The 12,830-nt window shown below is 39.0% G+C and overlaps 4 protein-coding genes across 4 annotated transcripts; 2 read left to right on the top strand and 2 right to left on the bottom strand.

Moving 5' to 3' along the window:
- Nucleotides 1-135: 135 nt before the first annotated feature.
- L201_000357 (uncharacterized protein) lies at nucleotides 136-2,416 on the bottom strand (the record flags this gene model as incomplete). The annotated part of the gene is made up of 7 exons (XM_066216159.1): nucleotides 136-759; nucleotides 826-1,209; nucleotides 1,287-1,394; nucleotides 1,464-1,611; nucleotides 1,693-1,997; nucleotides 2,084-2,286; nucleotides 2,359-2,416. 7 exons carry the CDS (start codon nucleotides 2,414-2,416, stop codon nucleotides 136-138), a joined length of 1,830 nt encoding a protein of 609 aa, XP_066072256.1.
- A 1,532-nt stretch (nucleotides 2,417-3,948) lies between these two features.
- On the top strand, nucleotides 3,949-6,139 carry L201_000356 (isocitrate lyase; the record flags this gene model as incomplete). The annotated part of the gene is made up of 9 exons (XM_066216158.1): nucleotides 3,949-4,020; nucleotides 4,076-4,245; nucleotides 4,315-4,430; nucleotides 4,513-4,686; nucleotides 4,745-4,857; nucleotides 4,913-5,659; nucleotides 5,731-5,868; nucleotides 5,942-5,994; nucleotides 6,055-6,139. The coding sequence occupies 9 exons, from the start codon at nucleotides 3,949-3,951 to the stop codon at nucleotides 6,137-6,139; spliced, it is 1,668 nt and encodes a 555-aa protein (XP_066072255.1).
- Nucleotides 6,140-6,691: 552 nt separating this feature from the next.
- Nucleotides 6,692-9,103, top strand: L201_000355 (uncharacterized protein; the record flags this gene model as incomplete). Its single annotated transcript, XM_066216157.1, has 3 exons — nucleotides 6,692-8,326; nucleotides 8,411-8,677; nucleotides 8,744-9,103. 3 exons carry the CDS (start codon nucleotides 6,692-6,694, stop codon nucleotides 9,101-9,103), a joined length of 2,262 nt encoding a protein of 753 aa, XP_066072254.1.
- A 640-nt stretch (nucleotides 9,104-9,743) lies between these two features.
- On the bottom strand, nucleotides 9,744-11,368 carry L201_000354 (uncharacterized protein; the record flags this gene model as incomplete). The annotated part of the gene is made up of 5 exons (XM_066216156.1): nucleotides 9,744-10,360; nucleotides 10,585-10,669; nucleotides 10,732-10,803; nucleotides 10,874-10,994; nucleotides 11,088-11,368. The coding sequence occupies 5 exons, from the start codon at nucleotides 11,366-11,368 to the stop codon at nucleotides 9,744-9,746; spliced, it is 1,176 nt and encodes a 391-aa protein (XP_066072253.1).
- Between the last annotated feature and the right edge of the window lie 1,462 nt (nucleotides 11,369-12,830).

The raw sequence follows: 12,830 nt of genomic DNA, 5'->3' as shown, positions 1-12,830 counted from the left end.
TCATATGCTGTGCAAAATATACATCATTCACATGTTGATACCTCTTTCCGTGCAGTACATACAGTATAAAGGGTAAAATCCCAAAAGACATCTATATATTCTCAATTGTCCATTTTTTTATAAGTTACACTACTATCAAAGCTGGTTTTGCTTACTTTGCGCTGAATCCGGTTCACCTTTCGATATATCCATAAAATCCAATGAACCTCCCTTTATCCTCTCTCCTTCTTCATCACGTTTGTGTCGGATTCCCTCAAGCTCCACATTTATTTGCTCTTCTGCTATTTCTTCTCTGGTTTGATGATTTTGAGGTATTTCCTGCGTTTCAATATCATTGTTCCCTAGTGAGGATCTCCGCCTTTCTACATTCACTTCATCTTGATGTGGAGAGACACCCTTGGACAGTGGAGATGAAAGAGAATCCGAATACGTCCTAGACACAGAAATATCAAAAGGATTGCTATGGCTGAAATCGAATGACGTGTTGTATGGTTGAGGGTACTTAAGAAGTCTTTCTTGACTCGGACTAGGCGCTTCGAAGGACATCGATATTGGTCTCCTACAGGTCATGGAAGATGATAACGAATGACTCCGCTGTACAGTTATTGAAGTTGGTGGTGGAGAAGGTAGAATAGTGTCGAGAGGTGAAGAGCCCGACGTGCTCGGATTAGGGAACATCTCTTTAGGTATCAATAGACATATGGAATTTGGGTCTGAAGGTCGACGTTCTTCATCTATCCTATCGTCAAAGGAGAATCGCTAGGATGTAACGTTTAATCAGTATACTTCATCGTGAAGGTGATTTGATCCAATCATTCAACTCACTTTGTAAGTACTAGGCTTAGGTATACTATGTCTATTCCTTATTTGAGTTGGAGGTGTAGCACTTGTACTCCAAGTTGGCCACCTATTTATGCCTCTTTTTTCAGACCATTCGTTAACATATTGTGGTTGAATTTGGGTATTACCGGGACTTATTGGTTTATATGTTTCTTCAATATTACCTTGTCCTCCCATCATCTCCTTATGCATTAGATTTGCTTCATCCACATCTCTAGGTGTAGGAGCTCTTAAATCGTTCGGAGGAGATCCAGCTCTTGTGTCTGTGATAGTAGGTAATGAAAATACGTGTGATGGATTTGGAGCGAATTCTGTTGAATGTGGAACTGATAATGATAAGATCAAAGTGATATTATAGACTTTTGGCAGCTAAAAGAAGGTAATATCAATCAGTGACAACGTAAGATGTGATTGATTGGATGATGTTATTCGGCATGGGTACTTACGAAAAGTATAGGTAGATAACAAAAAGCATTAAATCTCCAATAATTGTAAAACAATATCGAAGCAAGTTGAAGTCCGGATACAGCTAATCCACCATGACATGTTACAAGCTGATTGAGAATGGTTAGTTCACGATATGTGACAGGATAAAGTCTTTCGAATTATAGAATTATACTTACAATCAACCTAGTAACAATTTCTCTCATTGAACCACCTTGCATACCTAATTTTTGTCTTGCCCACCATAACTCAATACTGAGAACCAAAGAAAGTGTTATATCTACTGCTGTTGAAGTAGCTAACCAAGTTTGTTCTGCCTTGACAAAACTACATCATGAATCAGCTGTTGACCTCAAATAAGGTCTGAATTCACAGAAAAGAGTGACTATATCATGCCAGATAGCTTACTTTTTATGTCCAGCTCTACTTAAATTAATTAAATTACCAGATTTCCAGACTAAAACACTTGAAATAGTACCAGTCACAAAACTTGTCAGTATTGCAAAACCAATTGCACAACTAAATGTATATTTAGTGATTGGATGAGCTAATTTCGGCCATAATAGATCTAACGAAGAAATAAACAATGTTATACGACGAAGTAAGAATAATTGTGTTAATGTTGTTGGAATTAACCCTAGGAAAGGTGAAATGAAAAAGGTTGGTGTAGCAACTAATAACCCCTGTATATTTGCAAAATTTGTAGCGAACATCTAAATAGTTACGAGAATTAGCTGATTAGGAAATCGCACCTTTATCATCCATCTACCGTATTCAGCAGAATCGAAAGTCAACTTACATCCCATCCTCTAGCAAGATCAACAGCGGTTTGAGCTAAATTGAAGACCAAACTAATAGCAACCAAAGTTACACCTAATCTTCTTGATGATTCGTGGGGTGATTTAGGTTGAAGTACAATTGATAAAAAATAATTTATAGATAAAATCAAAACTATTCCCATACCAAAACATTCGAATGCGAATCCTAAGAAAAACGGTCCAGCTATTTCGAGATGAACTGTTAGATTCCTACATAACTTCAGAATAACGAGAAGGGAGGAGAAGGAGGACTTACACATATATTCTAAACCTATCTTATCTCTCTTATTCAGTATCACTGACACATTTTGCATCTTGAGTTTAGTTGATTGATCAGAATATACACAAGTCTGATATGACAAGATATCGTCAGATGGTTGATTATAGATGTTGTTTCATAGATACAGTCAATCACTTGGTTTGAAGGATGCAGTGATTATTCATTAGGGCTCTTACTGAAGCTTTTAGCAATAAGGTAATAAATAGCCTTAGACATTGTGATAGGGTGAAAAAACTAGTCCCGACCCCTCGTTCGTGAGATCTCATCAAGCTTGTAAGAAGACCTTCATTCTAGAAGTAGCCCAAAGCGCGATCGTTGGAGCATGAACACACTTTTCTAAAAAATCCAAATATCCCTGGACCGAATTGGCTTAAGGTCGCTCCTGATAAAATGATTTGAAACATCCTAATCGTTCACGAATGCTAAAATCTGTCGGTACAACTCTCCCATGACTACCATCAGTTCCCAAGATCGGTTTGAGCCTTTTATACCTCACCTGTATTGGTGGAAAGAAGACTAAAGGCTAGAAGAATCTACTTGATGCGCACAGATACAAAGTTGAAAAGGGAAATAAGGGTTAATTGACTGTTTTACTTGCTCTCAGATCCCATGTAGACTCTTACAAATGGACCATGCGCATAATTACCACACAGTACTGTCTACACTCAAATTTCAAAGCTAAACACTCAGAACTATAGTCGATGTAGGCTACTATCGTTGAAGCACGCTTTGAGTATGACCGTCCAGTAAGTCTTCGATATTCAACATCTCCCAAACCGAAAGTACACTGATTAACGAATTTTGGATTGGCGTACCATGCAATATTTTACTTTGGCTACTTCCTGTTGTTAAAAGTTGACTCGAAAACTATGGTAAGTCAAGTCAACTGTACTTGTGTAACATTTTATGGATTAAAGCACAGAACAGTAAATATCACAAGTCAAATTCGCGAGTTTTCCCACAATCGCTATCATCCTCGCATGCAGGTAAAAAAGACAAGCAATAGTGCTGGACAGATAACAATGCCGTTATGTCCGATAACTTATTTTTATCTATTTTTCGGATCTACCTCCGTCTACTCGTATTTATCCTTCAAATTCATTCCACAATTCCTGTTAAACATCACCTGCAGATCACGTATCACTCCATAATAACATTGGACTCGATACTTATGCTGCACGACAAAATATCCATCCCGTATCTGCTTCGTCTGCTTAAAGGCTAATTATTTTTCTGGAGTTATAAATTATATTATATTTTCTCATTCCGGTTATGTCATCGATTAAACTATGCCGACTAATTCCGCCGGTTATCTTCTTACCGATCATGACCACTGATTTCTTCGACTTTTTGGTGATGTTTTCCTATCATTCACACCATATGATATACTTTTGTAAAGTCAATTCAGAATCAGAGTAGAATGGTATATAAGTCTGGATGAGCCATTGAATCAAGTGAGAAGCTTTCCATATACATTTCATATCCTTCTTACGCAGACTAAAGAGTCTCAATATCATTCGATAATACAGTTAAATTTTACTTAACCCTCAACGAATCAATATCAAGATGACTATAGATACTACTTCTGAACAAGCTATCTTTGATGCGGAAGTCAGAGCCGTAGAAGAATTCCAAAAAGTAAGTTGATATAGGAGATCCCTAAAATTGGTTTTTTGCTGACGATACCTCCTAGCAACCTCGTTTTGCAAGAGTCACAAGACCATTCTCTGCAGCTGATGTAGTATCAAAAAGAGGTACATTACCCATTTCATACACTTCAGATGTATTAGCCAAGAAATTATGGAAGATCCTTGAATCTAAGAAGAGAGGTGAAGGTGGTGGTTGTACTGCTACATATGGAGCGTAAGTTTGACAACATACTGTTATACTTGGTCTCATCGATAATGAGCTAATCAGCAGATAAAACCTTAGACTTGATCCTGTTCAAATAACACAAATGGCAAAACATCTTGAAACTGTTTACGTCTCCGGTTGGCAATGTTCTTCAACAGCTTCCAGTTCTTTAGAACCTGGACCTGATCTTGCTGGTAAGTGCAATACTGGATAAAGCTCTAATATGAATTCTTCTGCCAGAAGGGTCCCGACTGATCGGTGGGTTTTGCTCCACAGACTACCCCTCAAACACTGTACCGAATAAAGTTGCCCAACTCTTCGCTGCCCAACTCTTCCATGATCGAAAACAAAGGTGGACCAGATCGACCGCCTTGCAAAAAGGAGAAAGACTTGGTCCTCCTATCGATTACTTGAGGCCGATTGTTGCTGATGCCGATACAGGTCATGGAGGTGAGTCCGCTGAACGATCCATGTTCACGATGACTAAGCTAAATTCGTTGGAATTTAGGTCTTACCGCTGTAATGAAATTAACCAAGATGATGGTCGAAGCTGGGGCCGCCGGTATTCATGTTGAAGATCAAGCTCCTGGAACAAAGAAATGTGGTCATATGGCAGGAAAAGTCAGTTCTTCCACATTTTTCCTTGCTTGGAGCTCTGGCTAACTCGTAATTTTAGGTTCTTGTCCCAATATCCGAACACATTAACCGACTAGTCGCTATGCGATTCCAATGCGATATAATGGGAACTACCAACCTTGTTGTCGCCCGAACAGATTCCGAAGCTGCTACCTTGATCACTTCCAACATCGATCCTCGAGATCACGCTTTCATTCTTGGCTCCACCAATCCTGACCTCATTTCACTTAATGAGATTATGGTCGCTGCTGAACTTGAAGGAAAGAATGGTATAGCTCTGCAAGAAATAGAAGATCAATGGATGCAAAAAGCCAACTTACAATTATACCCGGATACCCTTGCAAAAGCATTATCTGCTCAAGGAGTTGATAAAAGCAAAGTCCAAGAATTCTTAAGCTCTGTTTCTGGTACCGCACATGCATCACATAACGGTGCTTTAGAGCTTGCTCAGAAGAAATATGGATTAAAGACCGCTCCTTACTGGAATTGGGATACACCAAGAACAAGAGAAGGTTATTACAGATACCAAGGCGGTACGCAATGTGCGATTAACAGAGCTGTAGCCTTTGCTCCATACGCCGATTTGTTATGGATGGAGACTAAATCACCCATTTACTCACAAGCTAAAGAATTCGCTGAAGGTGTTCATAAAGAAAGACCAGGTCATTGGTTAGCCTACAATTTGAGTCCTTCATTCAACTGGGATGCAGCAGGTTTAGGTGAAACAGAGATGAAAGATTTCGTTTGGAGTTTAGGTAAACTCGGTTTCATCTTCCAGTTCATCACGGTAAGTCAACTAGCGCATTGCGGATTGTCATATTCGAAGCGAACTTACAGCTTACTATTGATTCATTGTAGTTGGCTGGTCTTCACTCTAACGCCTTCATAAATGATCAATTCGCTCGAGCTTTCTCACAAGAAGGTATGAAAGCCTACGTCGAGTTGATTCAAAGGAAAGAAAGGGAAATTGGATGCGATGTCTTAACGCATCAAAAGGTGGGTTGAATAGCTTAGATGCCAATATACAGTCTGCAGAAGATCGTTCGAGCTGACATCTTGGGTTTCAAAGTGGTCCGGTGCTGATTATGCCGATTCTATGATGATGACTGTAACTGGTGGAGTGTAAATTCTTATACCTTGTTCCTACATTTCAGACACCAGCTGATCGTGGTGAAAATCTAGTTCTTCAACCGCTGCTATGGGCAAAGGAGTTACCGAATCGCAATTTGGAGATGATAAATCGAAGAAGGCTTTACATAAGCTTTAAGTTTATGTTTGATCTGAATGATAATTTATGTACTTGTATAACCAAAAATCAGTAGGAATCTACATCTGTCATGTATATGTTATTTTAGTATTGTGAGACATGGCGACGATGATGATACACTGAGAAGAAGTGTATTCCATCCCGGCCGTAAATAAATGTATGGATGGAGCATGTTGCAATAACGGCCAGATGCGATGAAACCAAAGGACGTGAGACATGTATCGGTTGTATTGCTTAATTACAAATCGGTAATCAATTTCTTCCGAATTGGGTATTTTTGTAATACCTCATCATGCCTTGAATTAGAAATGTTTTGTAATCATCATATCATCATACCTGAATAAAATCTGCTATGCGGTAATGTTTACGATGTTTTCATCATTGTTGTCCTGTTTCCCTTCCTTATAAACAGTACTCAAACTAGCAACTTTTTCACCAATATATACAATTATCATTCATCATCAATATACCAACTATATCACAATCAGACGAAGTGATGATATAGATAAGCTACAGGCTTTCAGAAAAAGGCTTTGGTAGGAAGTATATACGATGTCAAAACCTAAACCTGGATTAGGTAAAGGATTAGTTCGTAATTTGACTGTATCACAATATCCATCTCAACACCATCATCATTATGCAAGTATCATAACTTTAGCACCTGTTATCAATCAACAGCATCACAATAATGGAAACTCATACTCTACTTCATCAAGTCATGACCTAGGATCCAGTAAGAAAAATAATGTAGCAAATGGGTGGCCAAATGCCTCCTCCTCCTCCTCCTCCTCCTCTTCATCTTCAATATCATTATTACCTACGTGGGATCAACCGAACGATATAGTTGTACCATACCATCAACCTGTTCCTTCCTCTTCCAGAATACGTTTGAAAGGATCAAATCATAGTATAGGGCATACATCAAATCATTCACGAAAATATTCTTCCATATCGGTATCACCTTCAGCATTTTTGACTTCACCTATACCACCTTCCTTGTTTTTCGAAAAATCATTATCATATCAATATAATGCATTACCTAATATACACAATCATCAACCTTCACCAGCCCAATTAAGCTTAGAAGCGCTATTAACATCTTTAGAACCTTCTTCATTCACTTCTAACACAAATTCAGGTTTTAACTCCAGAAGCAATTTCGATAATCCACCACCAGATCCACCACCTTCTCCTTCTCCTGGTCTAGGAGGCGATTCTTCCGCCTCAAGTAGTAGTAGAGGAACATATACCAATCAATCTCAAACTCCAGTCAAAACATCTAGATCGACCGAGTCACATACTGTACTATCACCAAATCCATTATCCCTAACGACTAATAATGATATTAACTCCAATAATAACAATTCTCAATTCATTTCATTCTCATCTCAACCTCTATTAGCGATTAACGATAATTCAACTTATGACTTTAATGCGAATAACGAAAATTCAAGTGAATTAAATACATCAACCTACTCTTCTACATTGATATTCCATTTAGGCTGTTCTGGATTAGCTAAAGAACGAATCCCATCTAGAAGATCTTCCTCATCTTCTAGTCGACCACCTACGCCACCTCGACAAAGATCATTTGTCTTACCAGAAGTCGAAATACCTACTCAGATAAAATCTGTTGGAGTGGGAGAAGATGCATATTTTGCTAGATCTGATGGTTTATGTATAGCAGATGGTGTAGGTGGATGGTCAAGATCAAGTTCAAAAGGTTCTGCAGATGCAGGTAGATGGTCAAGATTGTTGACTCATTTTGTCGAGGAAGAAGTTTCGGATTGGTGGAATGGTAAAGAATATTATTTATCATCACCAAAGACTAATAAAAGTAATAAAGGAAAAGAAAAGGAGAAAATGATAGATAAATCTTCTATGGAAAATGATCAGGTCAAAGCAAAAGATCAACAGCAGAAAAAGAAACAGGGATGGGCAAGAGAAACTTGGGAAAATAGATCAAATTTCAATAAGCCTTCGTCGTCATCTTCAATATCTGTATCAGCTTCTACTTCACCGAAATCACCAATATCGTCTCAGCCATCCCGTCATTCTTCTAGTGAAGCTCATGTAACATCTCAATCTCAAGCGCAAAAGGAAGATGAAAGAGAAAGAAGACCAATAGATCCTGTAGAGATCATGCAAAGGGGTTTTGAGAAATGTTTGGCGTGTATCAACGCGGAGGTAAGTAAACCGACATTTTCTCTTACCAATGGGAGAAACACTGATACTGAGTTCTATTGACTTGATTTCCTTACTTCTCGTTAGGGAATTCACGGTTCTTCCACTTGTCTGTTAGCATTACTTCATAATTCAACTTTACATATAGCCAATTTAGGTGATTGTTGCTTATTATTGATTAGAAAAGGCGAAGTTGTGTTTAGAACTCAAGAAATGCAACATGCCTTTAACTTCCCGTTACAAGTTGGAACTCATAGTCGTGATGAGCCTATGAAAGATGCTCAAAGATATGATATAGCAGTGAAAAAGGGGGATGTGGTGATATTGGGAAGTGATGGTTTAATGGATAATTTAGTAAGTCTTTGATCAGATACTTCTTGAACTTTTGGATGATTTACTGATTTTTTTCTATCATGATAGTTTGATGAGGATATACTAGAAATAGTACTTCAGTATACAGCTAAATCATCTACAGAAGAATCATCGTCATCATCATCATCGAATAATCAACTACCTACACCACCAATAACACCTCGGAATAATGATGAACTACCATTTTCACCCCAACAGATATCAGAAGAATTATGTAACAAAGCAAGATCAGTTTCGGAAGAAGTCACAGCTACAACACCATTCATGTGTAAAGCGATTGAAGAAGGTATTGATTTTGTTGGTGGTAAAAAAGATGATATTAGTGTTTTAGTTGGCGTTATTGGTGATAGGGATGACGCTGCCGGAGAAGATCACCAAGGGGGATCAAGGTTGAAATTGCATACATGATTAAAAATCTAAATTTTGATATTACCTACTCCATCATATAGAACACAAGATCAGGTACAGGTCCGTCTTTCGACTCTGCGAAGGTAAGAGAGTAACATAGACTATTCTATGTAATATATACAACACACATATTCACACTTTTTTGTAATACATGATCTTATTTGTAATGTATCAACTTTTTCATATCGATGTAGATAGATATCATGTATTTGAGTGGGATTCGGTACTCGATTGCTTTGGCCCAGAAAGCAGAAGATAATGTTGGAACGCTCACGCCCTTTCCTCTCCCACTGCTGCGCCCTCCCCTTCCGTCCCTTCTGCCATCCTCCCTACCCTCATCCACCGCATCCCATTCGTACGTCACCGCTGACCAGAATCTTTCGAGTAAATATCAATTGCAGAAGACTTTGTGTGCGAATGTATACATTGTCCATGTTACTCGATTAATGCTAATGCTATAATGAAACTCTATATGAGATATATAATTGTCCGTTCTATATGAAATATTGTCCGTATTACTGATATTCTTCGGTCATAGACTATTGATCCACAACAAATAAAAGTCTACACAAATTACCCAAATGCACTGTCCTTTTCGACAAAACCTCAACTATCAACATCTCCTACTATGACCATTGACTTATAAAAGAAGTCCGATACCTCCTAAAATGGCTGCGAAACCGAAAGAAGGTACGATGACTTTACCTGCTCCGGATTTAGCAGCTGTTGAAGAGGCAGATGCCGATGCAGAAGCAGCATTTGCGTTGGTGGCAAGTCTTGATGGTCCTGAGGTAGCTGCTGAAGTGATTGTAGTGGATTGTACAGTTCTGGAAGCGCTGGCGGAACTGGAAACTGATGCTGAAGTGGAGTTCAAGGCTGAACTTGAGGCTGAAACCGAAGTAGAGTTTGCGGATGCTGAGATTGAAGATCCAGAAGCTGAAGCTGAGCCAGTTATAGAAGCTGATGGAGCTGAAGTTACAGCTTGAACGACTACGTTTCCACCACCAATAGTGCTGTACTGTTGGCAGTTAGATGTAGCTCCTGCAGGGTGGGGAGCAGGTGTAGTAGGATCACCTTGATGGAAAGTGACACCGTTGTAAACACCTGGTGCTTCATCTGTAGGAGCACCATTACATTGATCGAAACCATTACCCATATCACCTGGGATAGTGAATGCACATGATAACACATCATAAATGTGTTCACAGTATGCTGCGGCGTTTGGTCCATCTCGACATGCTCGAATACAGAATTCGTCTAAGGAAAGTACGGTGGTTAGCGTCAGAGTCTTACTGGAGTGCTATGGGTAATGTAGGAGAGAAACAAAGGAAAATCTACAGAGAAACATGGCGGAAGCTGAATCAAGGAGAAGACTCGGGGAGGAAATGGTAGCTTTGGCGGTTGGGCAAATGGGTCAAGGGCGAGAGGGAAGCAGTAAAGAAGAGCATGGAATGAATGCTAGGGAGCAAAGCAAGACTCACTAGAAGACATGAAACTGGTCCACTCGTGGGTTTGTTCGTATTGACCAGAGAAGGCATTTGTGAAAACCAAACCACCTTGAGGGTTCTATTATAGTACGAGCGCATTAGCTGTGTTTTGCCTTGCAAGGGAACGGTACAGATACTTACACCAAGACCGGTCCATGAGTGAGGATCAAGTTCACCTCCTTCATCACCAGCAGGAATGAGGAGTTTGGTAAGCTAATCAAATGATCATTGTTACTGTCAGTTGATCGTACGCAATGTGTAGCGGACCAGTCTCTCCACTTACATCACCATTACCAGTCACTTGAACATAAGATACTTTTTCGGATTCGACTTTAACGAAATGAGCACCTGATAATGTACCTTGAGGAATTAATCTTGTACCGTAACCATCTTTGAGACAGTATCTATTGATTTACAATTTATCAACATGATCAGCTTATAGAAATCGATGATTGGTAAGATCGGCCAAAGATTAAATAGAGATCGACGAGACTTACGAAACGACAACCTGTTCAACATTACCGATCTTGGAGGTACCATCACCTTCTTCTGAATGAGTATCAGGTGGACCCCATAAACAGAAATCATCTACTGAATTAACGAAAACATTTTGACAATTTGAAGTTTGTGATGAAGTTGTACCACACTGATTTGTACCTGATTGACCTTCTTCAGAATATTGAGGTAATGAACCAACTTGATATGTTGCTGTATATTGTGCTGATGTTAAAGCTGGTAATAATGCTACCAAAGGTAATAATGATTTGGTTGTGAACATCTTGATTTTTGGCTTTTATATGTATGATCTTAATATGCTATATGACTATGCAAGTGTTATTATATATGTATTATCGAGGAGACGAAAGAAATTGATGAAAACCTGTAGAAGGTGTGGGTTCGACTTTTTATAGATATTGAGATCGATCGAGCGGGACGATGCGGACTTTGAAATCCAAAAATTATAGGCGTATCAAGGAAGAGTCGTAGGATTTGATTAGAGGGATGACGTTGTTAGTTGATGGAAAGAAAGGAAAAAAAAAAAAAGATGGAAGAAGATCAAAAGCCAAGAGTAAAGATGAATTATATATAGTTAAACACCGCCTATGACATCGTCTAGTAGGTTACTAAACCATTTAGCTGGTAGAATAAACAACACAGCAAAAAAAACATGTCTAGATACGGTGAATCTCCCATAAAATGATATAGCTTAACCTGCTAAAAATATGGGATTATGATAATTTGATCCGCAAGGATCCGCATAGGATAAAATTCCTTTGGACATGAGCCTCTCAGGGTAATTAAACTTTTTGTGTTTCTGACTCCCTTAAACAGCTTTCTGGCTTCTACGGTGGTAGAAAATTGGTTTCATCCCACACTACAAGCAAATTACATATCGTTAGTTCTCCCCACGTTGTTTAGTTCAGTCTAGGATTTAAATCAGGGCGGTGTTGACATTGTTCCTAGCCTCCTAGCCGGAACTAAACCGATAAGGCTACTAGTTGTTTCTCGCCAATAAACAAAAGTGGGGAACGTTTTTGTGCGAAATGGTGCTCAATATCTATGAGAGAAAACATTTTATGCTTGTAATTTTGTTTGCTTGAGCTTTTGCAATATGAAACGCACTTGAGTTTATGATCTCTCCATCAACAAGAAGATCGATAGGGAGTCGATGCACACACCTTGAGTACACCTTGAGAAAACAGATCTCACATAAACCTCATTGAATCCCCTACGATCGGAGATATCTTGTAACAGGCAAACATGTCATGATAAATTCTTAGTTTCGTAGGTTCAAATCCTATTTACGTCGAACAACATTTGTCTGCGTCTTCCGATACTAGTGATTTATACAAGTTACTTGTCTCAAATTCATTATTTATCGGGCATAATCAGGCGATACCAGGCGATATTATATATAGCGGGTTCACCTTCGACCCGCCTGAAAAGCAATCGCGAGGTGACAAGTGTGGCAAATTCTCGAAAAAAAAAACTGTATATCTCTACTTGGAATTCTTACTTCGACTGATGCCCTTCTATCGAATTTTGACTCTTGTTTAGATAAACTGACATATTGGCTATCCTCCTATACAAAAAGAGTTTCTCCGCGCGGAGAGAGTGAGAATTTTCAGGTGCGTCCAAGGAGAAAATGGTCCCCCACCCCATTATAAACTACTCAACTTCCACCTTTGCTCACAACCCTTCCTCTTCATTTCAATCGTTCTTGTTCGTCTTCCAATGCT

The sequence above is a fragment of the Kwoniella dendrophila genome, chromosome 1 (assembly GCF_036810415.1).
Source record: "Kwoniella dendrophila CBS 6074 chromosome 1, complete sequence".
NCBI classification, from domain to species: Eukaryota; Fungi; Basidiomycota; class Tremellomycetes; order Tremellales; family Cryptococcaceae; genus Kwoniella; species Kwoniella dendrophila.
This window is presented reverse-complemented; position numbering and strand designations above follow the sequence as displayed.